Raw genomic sequence first — 13,301 nt, 5'->3', positions numbered from 1 at the left:
TTGAAGTAGAATTTTTCATTTGTATTTGTTAAAAAAATGAAAAAGAAAAAAAAATACTAACCCCTCATCTGAATAACAACCAGAACAAAACTGTTGTGCCTTCTATTTATCTAAGATTCCACTCTTGGCAATTGTTTAAAGAAAAATAAATCTAGATTTGTTTTATTAGAAAAAAAAAGAATAATGCAAAAAAAGCAAAGTCATCAAGATGAGTTTCCTTTGACCATTTCTTTGTTCTGGATATCATAACATACACACTAAATACAATTCCTCACTTAGCAACTCACTCATTTAATGACCTAGGTGTGGGAACTGAATTTGGTCATTAAGCAAGGGTTGTCTGTACGCAAGTTATCCCCTAAAAATCTCCCAGAGTTTCTTCTAATATTTTTACAGTTCCTATTTTATATTTAAGCCTTAACTCATTTATAATTTATTCTGGTAGAATATGTAAGTTTGTCTTTAAGCCCTCTTTATATAGCCTACACAATCAGCTGCACTAACACTCAGTGACTGTACTGAACACTGATCACATGCTAAGCGCTGGGTTATAATAGTAACCCAGGAATATTTTCTCCATTTGACAGATAAGTAAACTGAGGCTCAAAGAAGCACCCAGATAAGTAGCAGAGTCATGACTTGAGCCCACTAATTAAACACACTGCTCTACTTTGAACTCCATCAACTTGCACACCAAGACATTGCCACGGTGACCAACAGTAGTTGTTCATTTGTGTTATTTCAATGTCACAAGTAGCTGATGAGCTCCTGGATCTGGGTGAGTGTGTCTTATGAGTTGAGTCAGCTTGTCTAACGGATCTGCTTGTCATAGATCAGTCTAACAGAATAAGAGATACAAAATACTGGTCATCTGCTTGGTGGGAAGTATCCCAAATGCTGGGTCTGTCAAGTAATAGTCATTATAAAGGGCCAACGAGATAGCTCAGCAGACTAGGCACCTGCTTAGGCAAGCACAAGGACGGAGTCAATCCCATTTGTTCAATGCTTTGTGCATGCCTGTAATCCCAGTGCTGTGGAGGCTGAAAACAGGATCACTATGAGTCTGAGCTGTGTAGTGAGACCCTGTACCAAATACATCATCATAATAATAATAGTCATAATGAATTCAGAGACAGAGGGGTAGATTTAAACATCAGAAAGGGAAGAGAGAGGTGTAAGGGGATATGAATTAATTCAAATGAATCTCATTGCACTGATTGGAAAAGAAACTGAGAAAAATACCAAGTGTCAGCAGATGGGTATGTGGCTAGCAAATGGAGCATCTACAGCAAATCAGCCATCATTGGCTAGCATTCCATTCGAAAATCTCTTACTTCACGGTCTCCCTCTAATTGCCCAGGAGGACTTGCACTGGGCAGGCCTGGTGAGTTAGCAGCTGCTGTTGACCTTGAAGAAGCAAGGCTGTCATTGCATGCAAGGTGTGGGCTGTGTGGATGAACAGCACAGTTCTGAGGTGGATGAACTGGACAGCAGAAAGTGGCTTGTCTTCTCAGCTGGGCTCTGCTCAGGCTTGCAGCTTCCCTGGAGTGAACAACCTCTAGGCTGGAGTGCCTGGGGGTTTCTTAGTGAGGTCAACCCACCTGAGGATTTCTCCCTTACAGCCGCAGAGCAGCCCTATAGGTGAATCTGCCTGCCAGTCTGCCGGAACTCAGTACAGCTACGGTGTTCTTGGAGTGAACTGTGTGTCCCAGGTTTTCAAAGTCCCACATTACCCTTGAGGAACTGCTGGGACTCCTGAATACATGGGCAGCTGGGTCCTTCAGAGCTGTGTGCTCCTGTGTGAGCCTATGAATTATACTTTCCTATCTTTAATGTGTGTGTGTGTGTGTGTGTGTGTGTGTGTGTGTGTGTTTTAGGGAAGGGTCTACAGGGTGTTCAGGGTCTCACTACTAGATCCAAGTCATAGTGACCCACCTGTTTTCAGCCTCCCAAGAGCTGGGATTACAGGTGCGAGCCACCACACTCAGTCTCAATTGCTGTCTCAGTACACCCTGGGGCGGGGCTAGCACAGCAGGCCCAAAGATTGAACTCCTGGCCCCTGAGCCAGCTTGCAGGTGCTTTAATCCCCTGAGTTATTTGGCTGGCCCTGAATTATACTTTTTTATCCACTTTTTTATTTTTATTTTTGTATTTTAGGGAAAGGTCTACAGGTTGTTCAGGGTCTCACTACTAGATCAGACTTAGTGATTCTGCCTATTTACAGCCTCCCAAGAGCTGGGATTATAGGTGTGTGCCACCATGCCCAGTCTCAATTGCCATCTCAGCAGGCTCTGGGGGTGGGGCCAGCATGGCAGGCCCGGGGATCAAACCCCCGACCCTATGTCCCTCTTCTTTAGTTGAGAGAAACTAAGGCTGTGGCCGCGTTGGTCCAGGGAACTTCATGCCAAGACTCCTTTGGGTGGTTGTTAAGCCTGTAAATTAGCAGTCAGCTTGTCATTCATGAAGTCAGATAAAACCCAAGGCTAATAGATCTTTGCAATCTGGTCTACCCTTTCATTTTATAGAGGAGGAAGTTGTCTACAGCCCTGCCACCTCAAATGCACCCGATCCCATCTGATTTCAGAAGCTAAGCAGGGTCGGGCCTGGTTAGTAAGTAGTTGGATAGGAGGAAATTGAGTCCCACTAGAGAGCAAACTGCTTGTTCAACTCTTCGTGCACATCCAAATTTTACTCAGCACCTTAGTACCGTTGCCAGGTCTCCCTAAGAACATTAGGAAATAGGCAAACTGCTAAAGCTAGGCACTGACTAAATGTCCCCGTACTACCTTCCACTAGACTTGAAGAAGAGCAAGGTGGCACCCCATTGTGGTGGCCTTCTCTGAGCCGGCTTGGCGATGCACTCTACTTTAGGGTTGTCGGGCAGATGGAAGGAAGGAAAGCCCTGGTGGTTGATTCAGACAACTGGGGAGGTGTCCTGGTTACTTTTCTCTCATTGCTGAGACTAAATGCCCATCACTCAGAATTAAGGAAGGAGAGGTTTATTTAGCTCATAGTTTGTGGAGGTTTCAGTCCATACTCAGCTGGCTCCAAGGCAGTGTCACAAGGCAGAGGTCAGCAGTTCATGGTGGCAGAAAATAGCAAAACAGCAAGAGCAAAAAGGGAAGAACAGTGACAGTGGCAGAGAGCAAGCCTCTCTCCCTTCTACTGCATTCAGGCTGTCTGCCCCAGGGCAGGTACAGCATTCACAGCCATAATCCAGCATTGGATCATGAATGAATCACAAACTCTAGAAGCCCACCTCATCACTGCATGAGGCTTTGGGGGCACATTTAGACACAAACCACACAACTGGGGTGAGATTGGGGAAACCATTCGGCTCAGATACTCTGCAGAAAATATTTCCAGGGCCTGTTATTGCCAAAGACATGTTAGGCCTCCACCCCTGTCTATGAGGGCAGCACAGACAGTGAGGGGGACTGTCACCCAACACATGCTTCTCACGACTCTGTAGGCCCAGAAGACCTCCGTCTCTTCCACTGTTCATTTTCCCTACCATGGCCTCGCCCAACACAGTTCTCAGAAAGATGGCCAAAGAGAAGAGGGCTCTTTTCTTTGGAGCCTCCCTAAATCCAGAGCACTAGACTCAATGGTTGAGAATTTGATTTCCATATGAGCATGGAGAATTTGAAAGCTTTCTGGGGGTCCCCATCAGGTTCAGTCCAATGAAGATGGTCTTGGAAAGCTAGTTGGTCATGTTTGGACACAAGCAGAACATTCAGCTTCAGCCTCCCGTGACAGCATGCCACCTACACACCTCTCACAGAGGGCATGAGTTGGAACACTTAAGAGAACCTGGGCTACCATACCGGAAGAGTCCCAATCAGGTAGGAAATTCTCTGTAAGTGGGAAAGTTTATCATCACTTCATCCTCTGCCCTCCCAAGTCACCACACCAGGCTCCAAGCCCTTGGAAGGCTTCCCGGGAGCATGTGTCCATGGAGAAGACCCCAGGAACACTCTGGCACCATCTCCAAACTTCTCAGAAGGACACCAAGAAGACGGCTGAACAGCACAGAAGTGGAGGAGGGTAAGGAGGCAGAGGCAGGAGAAGGAAGAGCTTTCTTTCTTCTTTCCCTCTTTTTCTTTGTCAGTCCCAGCTAGTGCCCTATGCAAGACTGCAGAGACACGGGCATCGCCTTCAGCTGTCACCAGCCCCCAGCACAAACCTTCCGGCAGTGTTTCTCTTGGTTGCTATGGAGAGGTCAGTGTGGGCTCTAGTGGTGCTGGGTGCTCCCGGCTGCATGATGGAAAAGGGCCAGGGGTATTTTTAAAGTCATCTGGGAAAGCCCATCACTACATGAAGAGCCTCCTTCCTTGGCCAGTATGCTGGACAAAGGCAATCTCATCATTTTTTCTTTAATTCCCTATGTATTTTGAACAAAAGTTTATTTGGAATTTTGCCTTTCAATGCAATGACTTGTAAGGGAAATTATAGCCCGCTGGCATGAATAGAAACATGGTGAGATTCTGGAAATCATGTCTGAAAAATGTGTGTTCGTGTCTCATGTTGCATACTGGGGGTTACTCCAAGTACTTTATGCTTGTAATTAGTCCACTTAATTCTCAGTCTTAATCTATGAATTAAGTCCTACTTTCTAGCCTTACTCTACTGATCAGGAAACTGAGGTTAAAGGAAAGTGATTAGTCCGGGGCCATAAAGGTAAAGGAGACACCATGGGAGTCTGGGAGTCACCAAGAGGTTCAATCCAAGGAAGATGGTCTTGGAAAGCAAGTTGCTCCTGTTTGGACACAAGCAGAACATTCAGCTTCAGCCTCCCTTGACAGTGTTCCACCTACACACCTCTCACAGAGGTGTGGATGTAGGTAGTGTGGCTCCTGAAGCCCTATTTCTAACCGTTATTCTATACTGCCTTTGATGGAGGGGAGGGGTCAGAAAGCCCTGCTTTTTTATTTTAACCCCAGCACTGCATGACTTGAGGAGGTGACTCTACCTCTCTGAACGATAATTTCTTCTTTGGTAAAATAGAAGCACTAATGGCTACTTTTGTCATGAAGATTAGATAGAATGTAAAGATCATAGCAAATAGTGCTGAATGAAATGTGTTGTGACAGTCAGCATGTGTAGGGAACGTCCAGCTCAACCGGATCAGCATAATTCTGGGTGTGGGTGAAGGATTTCCTGAAAACAGAAGACCTGTCCTGGGAGTGACGCCAACTAATGGGCTTATCACTGAATGGAATAAAAGGGAAAGGAAGGAAGGCTCAACTCAGTTTCTTCAGAGGAGCTGCAGTCTCTACCGCCATCTTGGACATTGTTTCCTGGCTTCCAGCACAGACCCTTCAGCCCCAGCACAGACCCTTTGGCCTCCTGACAGGGACTCACATAGACACCAGGGCTTCGACTGGGTCCTTTGGGTCTCAGGCTCACAGACAGCCCTTGTGCGCTCTTCCACACCTGACCCTGGGTGGCCACTGTAAGCCAATCCTGTAAATTCTTATATATTTATATATCTTGCATAAAACCTGTCTCACTGGCAAGCACTGACTGATTCACATATCACTGTTAGTGACCGTTCCACGTGGCTACTGAAACCCAACTTATCCACTGCAACAGGGAAAAGACACTAAGCCATAACAACTACTGTCCAGAGGGGAGAGTAAGGCAGGACACTGTCAAAAGGCCATTAGGGCTGGGTATGATGGTGCATGCCTACCATTCCAGAGGCTGAGGCAGGAGGACTGCCAGAGTTCAAGGTCAGCCTGAACTACATTTGAGACCATCTCAATAAATAAACAAACATATACCATTAGCGTCGTAGCCGGAGCCCTGAAGTATCTGTAGTGGGTGCTGTAACTTCATCGCCCACATCCCTCTGCAGCCATTGACCCTGCCCATGCCTCCAGCTTCCTGCCCCCTATCCTAGCGCCCTGTGCCCCTGGTATCCCCAGTAGGATGGAGCTCCAGCACCCCAGCAGTCCCTGCTTACTAACACAGCCTGGCCCGAGTCCATGTTTCCTCTGCCTTGCTTCTCTGCTGCCCTGCTGAGGTTACCTCCCAAACACAGGACTTGCACCCAGATTCTTGGGAACGAACCCAAGGGAAGGCTGTATATAGGCCCATCCCTTGGATTCTGACGTCACTTCAAGAAAGTCCAAGTGGGTCTGTTTATCCTGTGGCAAAGGCGACTGTAGCAGGCTGGAAAATGGCCCCCCAGAATATGCAGATTTGAATTCTGGACTCTATCAATGCTACCTTATATAAGGGAGTGCTGTAGCCACGATGAAATAAAAAAGTTCGTAACAAGATTATTCTGGGGAATCTGGGTGGACCCCCGAATGCATCCTCCCACCAACATCACACAGCTCTTCCCCAAGAGAACCAGGAATCAAACCCAGGAGCTCCAAACACAGGAGGGGCTGCTGCGAAGAACAAATATAATAGCTGTGAAAGCGCACTGTACAAGAAGAGGTTAGGGGAATCCATACCAATCATAGGAGCAGCACACGTAGAACTTGCAAGTGGGAATTACAGTTTAAAAAGACACCAGTTGGGCCAGTGAGATAGCTCAGTGGACTAAAGCACCTGCTTGTGCAAGTGCAGCCGGGGTTCAATCCACAGCCCCCAGGCGCCCTGAGACTGGCCATGGTGGTGTGCACTTGTAACCCCAGCACTGGGAGGCCAAAAACAGGAGGATCACTACAAGTCTGATCTGTGGAGACCCTGTGGACCCTGTACTAAATCCATTTTTTTAAAAAAAGACACCAGTTCCCTGGCTATCTCTTTGAAGCCAGAGGGCTCTCTATTCTCTCTGGTGTGGTGCTGTTTTTACATGGATGTGCATGTGAAGGAAGCAGGTTTGGGTGCGGCAGACAGCAGTGACTTGGGGGCCTTGGGACAGGACGTCTGTGAAGAAAGCCTCGCACCTCTCATACCTCTTCTATGCCTGAGCTGAAGAAGTGGGCATTGCTCTATGCAGAGCCCTGGGAGGGGGTAAGGTGGGATGGCTGAGACCTCTAGGGAGCCCTCTAATTTAAGAGTCCTTTCTGATTTTATTACCCGGAGGAAATATTGGGAGCTAAATCAGAGGAGATAGCTGGCAAGTACATTAAGGACATTAAACAACAGCTGATCAGCATCAGACACAAATAAATGGCTCCTAATCCAGTACCGAGAACATGGATGGTTCCCAAGCGGTGGCCTGGATGGCTTCCATGGGGGGGTGGGGGGCTGGACATCAGGCCACGTAGATCCCAAAACGGCGGATCTGGTCACCTTCCACCAGCACCAGAAGATCACAGCATCCAGGCAGAAATCACAACCTTCCACCTCCTGCAGGGCTGAGTTTGGGTCTCCTCACCACTGGCCTCTGAGACCTGGACCCCAACATCACCTGGAGAACTCCTACCTGCCTGGGAAATACTGTATTGGAAGAGGGAAGTCACATATTCCGTGTGGACGCAGGGTAGGCTGGCTCACAATGCCTGAATAGGTCTGTGAAGCAGGATTACCCTGGATCAGCAGCACACTCCCAAAATACTCTAGCGCACGGAACAGTTTAAACTCACCTCGCGAGGGCATGCTTTAGCTTCTTTTAGCTTGTATCTTTAGTCACCACTAACATGCACGTATCATCAAAGGGAAGACAAATACCTTGATAAGTCACGTGCACTCACTATAAAGCAAAGCTTAATTTTCTGTGAGAGCTTTGGACATTGCTATCCTGAGAAGTTTCCAGCAGATCTGAAAGTGTGCTGCCGGATGTTAGCACTCAGCAGCACCCTCAGCAGAGTTGGCCTGTAGGGGGCAGGATTCCAGTGGATTCCACAGCGCTCTCCCAAATCAGGTGGGACCTGGGCAAGTCACTTAACCTCTGACCTGCTTCCTCATCTGAAAGTGACAGTGACGCCACACCCATCCCACAGATGCTGGGACAGTGGCATACCTTGAACTGTGTAGAAGATCCGCCCCTCCTTAACTGTTCTTATCCTTGGGCCTGCGGCTCCACACTCTGGAAGCTGAAATTGCTGCGTTCCCTCTGCGAATGCCTGTTGTGCGGAGGCCGTCCGCAGACCCACAAATGAGCCCCGCCAGGGCCACGCAAAGCCAGGCTCATCTGTGACCTTTAGCTGACCCATAGGCATGAACTTCGATAATAAATAATCATCGCTTAAGCCATCGGGTGTTAGGTAGCTTATTACCAGGTAAATGATTCAAACCATAAACCAAATTTAGAACTCCTGCTATTTTTAATAGCTGCCTTGTACATTAGAAATAATCCTAAGATTTAAAAAGCATACTTATATTATACTTATATTTTAAGCAAAATAAATACCAGCATTCACTGGACCAGTCACCGTCCGCATAACAAAAGTTACTTCATGTGCTGTAAGACGGTGCGGACTTCAATGGCCACATACATAGTTCCTATTTATTTTTCTTTATGAAATCTCAGAATCTGCCCTCAGGTTTACAGTCACTTTGCTCACACTCAGTCTTATCAGCTGCCTTTTGTTAGCGCCATCAGAGAGCTCAGCCCCATCTTCCCCCTTCCCAACCTATTGTGTGATACCCTCCGTATTTCCAAAAACCTGCTCTTGAAGCCTGTTAGGCTGGGATTCAAAGTACGAGTTCACAGGCTTAGAGGGAGAGTCTGGGATGTTTTCTGAATGTCCAGCGCATGCGCCTCAGGGCTGGGATTCCTTCCTGTCATCGATTCTGGCCTCTGTAATGCTTTCTGCTCCCTTCCAGGTTCTCCTCTGGGGCCCGGCAGTGGAAGTTGCCAGGTAACGCACATTGATTCAGAGAAGGGGTGTTGTGTCCTCCGGCGGGGCTGGAATATAATCTTACCTGAAGAGGAGGAAGGGGAGGCTCACCTTGAAGGGGGTGATAACCTACAGGCCTGCGAGAGCTCGGCCTCGCTCGCAGCCACTCCCTGGGACGTGCAGCGTGTGCCCCTACAGACCAAGCGTTCCTCCAGGACAGAGGCCAAACCCTCCCGCGCCGTGTCCCCTGAAGCTCTCCGCCCAGTGCCAGGCACCCGGCGGTGCTGTCTGAGGTGCAGTGGGTAGATGAAAAGCTTTCCTCGTGACTCTACCTCAGCGTCTGCATAATTTGTCTTCTTCAGAGTAAGAATCTGGAAGTTTCTGAATACAGACTATTTCAAACTGAACTGCTAGAAAATATTTTAAAGGGATTAAATTCACCCTGGATGAAGGGACAGCTCCGGCTCAGGGCCTCACTTTATTTCTGAACTGCGCGCTAGTGAAGCCATGGTGGTGAGGAAAAGGGACAAGGCCAAGACACTACAGGAGAAAATAGATATTTTTGCTAAACAGAGCATTAACTTAGTGGGTCCTCCTCGGCCTCCCACACTGTTTGGCCAGATGTCTGAGGATCCCAACCAGGAGATGGAGACTTAGCAACTCATCAGAAAGTATTTGTGGATGTATGGATACGGAGATTGGTCACAGTACGCCCCCACTTTCCCTGTGCCCTTGACCCTGTGCCCTGCAGGCTGTCTCTTCATGGTCCCCAACAAGGCACCCAGGAGGCACCGTCAATGGATGGATGGGCTGGGAGGAGTGGAGGTCAGGGTGTTCGCCTCCCCTTCCTCCAGCCTTGGGTCCCCCCACAACCCAGCCTCCTGCCTGCTGGCTCCTCCTCTAAGCCTCCCTGGCTCCCAGGGCTCCACCTCCCTTCTTCTTTCTGCCTTTTCAAGCCGAGGATGCTAATGGCTTCCTGAGCTGCTAATCTTGAGGTGCCTCATTTAGCTTGCTGGTTCCCTTAGCCCCACCCACGCCCCAGCCGATGCTGTCTGCGTTCAAGTCTCTTCAGCTGAACCTTCAGAGTGGCAACTGTGCACTCGGCATCCCGAAGAGCACAAGCTGCAAACCGCTTGCCTAAGGCATGTCCACTCTGAGCCGAGGCCCTCCCCAGGGCAAATTCAAAGAAGACCAGAGATTCTTTCCTCTCCAGCTCTTGAACTCCTCAGGCACTTTGTTTGGCTCTATCTAGATCAAATAATGCAACATATCGGGTGAACTCCAATCTATAAACAAGAAAAAAATACTTTTGCATTGGGGATTGAACCCAAGGTTGCTGCACCTCTGAGGTACTTCTCTAGCTGTTTTCTGGGTAAAAACGTTGAATTTCGAGACAGGGTCTCACTCAGTTACCTGAGCTCCCTGCAAATTCAAGACTGCCCTGTGCCAGCTACCTGAGTAGTTGCGATTACAGGCATGTGCCACTGTCCTTAGCTGGGACAAGCTTTCTCCTTTTCATTCACCAGATACTTAATGAGCACCTGTGATGTGTCGGGCACTATTCTGACCTGGGAATCAGAGAAGATGTACAAGATAGACCCAGTCCCTGCCCACAGGGTGCTTAGAGGACATCATCTCTGTCTCCTGGGAGTCAGAGAGCCCATCAGAGGCATGGTGGAACCAGAAGACCCATCTCCTTAGGTCCCAAACCTGAAATCCACAAAGGACTCTATGACCCAAACAAGAAGAAGCACCATTAAGTCAGATCAAATGAACTCTCCATCTCCCCTTTTGAATAAAAAGCCCACCCAGTCCCAAGAGCAGCTTAGCGCCCTCAGCTTGAATCCGTGAGGGGTGTGTCAACACTCACTTGGGTGACACCTCCTTTTCTGTCAACCCCACGCCCACCATTGCCCACAGAGCCTCCCTCCTTTCCTCACACTTTTATAATTAGCCTCACACTGGTCTCTCAGTTACTCCCTCGGGGCTCAGGGCCATTGGCAGCATCTCTTGCCAATGAGCTGTTTTTATGAATGGACAGTGGCAGGGGCTGCGTTCTGAGACACAACCTTTCGGCTGGCGTTTCTGGTTTCCTTGTGTCTCACAGGCTGTGACAGTGACACTTCTGGCTTGTCTGAGGTACTTATGAGATCCACGCTGGGGGGCACAATGGAGAAGGAGATCCAGGGCAGCTGAGGTGAGCTGGGAGAGAGGCAGCAAGGGATGGGCAGCAAGGCCGGGGGGCTGCCGGACTGCCTCCCCACCCTCTGAAGACAGTTTCCTCAGAAAGGTTTAAGGAAGCCGTAACAGTAACTCAATACTTCCCCTGCTCCAGGTCGGGCAGGACAAGGATAGCAGTCTGATGCCCTCAGAGGAGGTTGTCCGGCGGGCACCCTGGGCACCTTCTCCAGTCTCCCAGCTCCACACTCACAGACACAGCCAGCTCTGGCCCCACTGTCCCTGTGCAACCCCTCCGCTTCTCCCCAAAAGACCCCATCCTCCCAGGACCTCCAGATGCCTTGTCTGTGGCTGAAGGGACACCTCCTTCAGGAGGGAAACGCAACAGGAAAGTAAATAGGGCTGGGGAACCAGCAAGCCCAGCCCCGAGGCCACAGAGCGGCCCTGGCCTGCACCACAGCCAGCCGGATCCCGTCTCCCTCTGTGAGATCGTCCTGGCCGGAGCTGGGGTGGCCGTGTGTTTACTTGGCAACGTCACCTTGGGTCAAGCCCGCTTCAGGGAGGTCAGAGATCTATTTATAGAAACATCTGGGCTCACTTCTCTTTCACTTGAAATTTCCAATCTCGTTTAAGTTCCTTCCAAATGTCTGACCAAAATGAAATCATGCAGCAAATGGGGAGATGAGACAGGGAAGGCAGAAACAATATTTTAGAGGGCGAACCATTCGAACAAGGACAAAGGGGGCTTCTGAGAGGAGTCCGGGTGACAGGAAGTGGTTGGGGTGGCCTCTCTCTCCCAGTTCCCCTCCACCAAGAACAGAACAGTGAAAATATCATGACATGTTGTAAAACGATTTCTTTCCTACCCCTGTCCCCTGACAGATGGCAGCGAGGAAGGCTGCGACCATCACTTACCTGCTGAGATTGGGAGGACGCTGTTGATAAAAGTCGGCTGAGACAAGACAGAGCAGAAGAAGAGCTGCAGATAAATTCCCAGAGTCATCGGATTCAGGACGACCATGCTGGCCAGATCTGGCAAGTGTCAAGGGAGGGAGGCGAGGCTGCTGCAGAGCGTGGCCACCTCGGCTCTGTCTCTGCCGCTGTTTGTGTTCTCTCCCGCCCTCCCCGGTGCTCCCCTCCCTCCCTCATGCCTTTGCCCAGAAAGAATGCCAACCATTTCCCATTAAACCGGCCTCGTACTACACAGGGTTATATTTATCTGAAGCACTGGATCCAGTGCCCCCATTAAAAAGGAAGATGCCAGAACTTTCTTTTTTGGATCCTGAGGTAAGTGGCTGTTGAAGTGGTGATGGACAAGTAGCCCAGTCTCAACTGTTCACTAGAAACTGTCCTCAAAAGCAGCACGTGGGACTGCTGCCAATGCCTGCCATCACCTACCTGCCTGGGTAGGAGTGTCCCGCTGCAGTGTAGAGCCAACTCACCCGAATCAAAGGGGATTCTGTGAGCAGAGCCCCTCTGCCTGTGGCACTTTTACCCACTGGGTGACATATGCAAAGTTGACCTTGGGCTTTTTTCTTTCATCATCCAATAAAAGAAGGGAAGTTTATATTTCCAAACAACTTTCTTGCTTTTTTTAGACAAGGTCTGGCTATGCAGTTCAGGCTGCCTTGAGCTGACTTTGTAGCCCAGGCTGGTCTCAAACTCACAACAATCCTCCTGCCTCAGCCTCCCAAGTGCTGGAACTACAGACTCAAACAACTTTCTTTATGAAAAAAAATGTACTCTCCCTAGAATCTGTGTGTGTGTGTGTGTGTGTGTGTGTGTGTGCCTGTGTGCGTGTTTCACTGGGGAATTGAACCAAGGGACACCCTACTAGGGAGCTACACCCCTAGCCCTTTTTCAGTTTTTAGTTCGAGAGAAGGTCTTGCTAAATTGCCCAGACCAGCCTCAAACTTATGATCCTCCTGCCCCAACACCTGAGTAGCTGAGATTACATCTGGCCAGAGGCTGCAAACTTTAATCCTAGGCAAAGCAAGTGTAAATGAAAACAGTAATGAATAGAAAAGTGACTAATTATTACATAATAGCATCATTAACCTGACTTTGGACTTGACAAAATTCTTCAAATAAAAATTATGATATCCTTAAATGAATATCCTTTACAAGTTTATAAAGCTGAGACTAGAGATACATCACTAAAATAATTAAAATAACACAAATCGTAGAGTTGTTCAGGCTGCTTTCCCTTGTATAATATATTCCCACTGCATCGTAAGAGTTAATTCAGAGACGGTTTGGTAGCTGTTAGGCCCTGAAGTGGGCGAACTTGAGACAAGGACACTGATATTCATACTGAAGAGGCTGGAGCTGGCTTAGCACAGGGTGTGCAGTCGCATTCTTACGCCGTGGCACCAGAGG

At 48.7% G+C, this 13,301-nt stretch overlaps 1 protein-coding gene across 2 annotated transcripts in view; it reads right to left on the bottom strand.

Annotated features, from left to right (window-relative positions):
- Colq (collagen like tail subunit of asymmetric acetylcholinesterase) overlaps positions 1-12,049 on the bottom strand; it is a 70,138-nt gene extending 58,089 nt beyond the window's left edge. For both annotated transcript variants that reach the window (XM_023715747.1, XM_004631664.2), the window contains exon 1: positions 11,838-12,049. In XM_023715747.1, the coding sequence (XP_023571515.1) occupies positions 11,838-11,943 (106 nt within the window). In that variant the 5' untranslated portion in view covers positions 11,944-12,049. The remainder of the gene's footprint in view (positions 1-11,837) is intronic.
- Between the last annotated feature and the right edge of the window lie 1,252 nt (positions 12,050-13,301).

The sequence above is a fragment of the Octodon degus genome, unplaced genomic scaffold, assembly GCF_000260255.1.
Source record: "Octodon degus isolate 3935 unplaced genomic scaffold, OctDeg1.0 scaffold00043, whole genome shotgun sequence".
Classification (NCBI taxonomy): Eukaryota; Metazoa; Chordata; class Mammalia; order Rodentia; family Octodontidae; genus Octodon; species Octodon degus.
The sequence above is the reverse complement of the archived record's forward strand: the minus strand, read 5'-3'. Positions and strand labels throughout refer to the sequence as shown.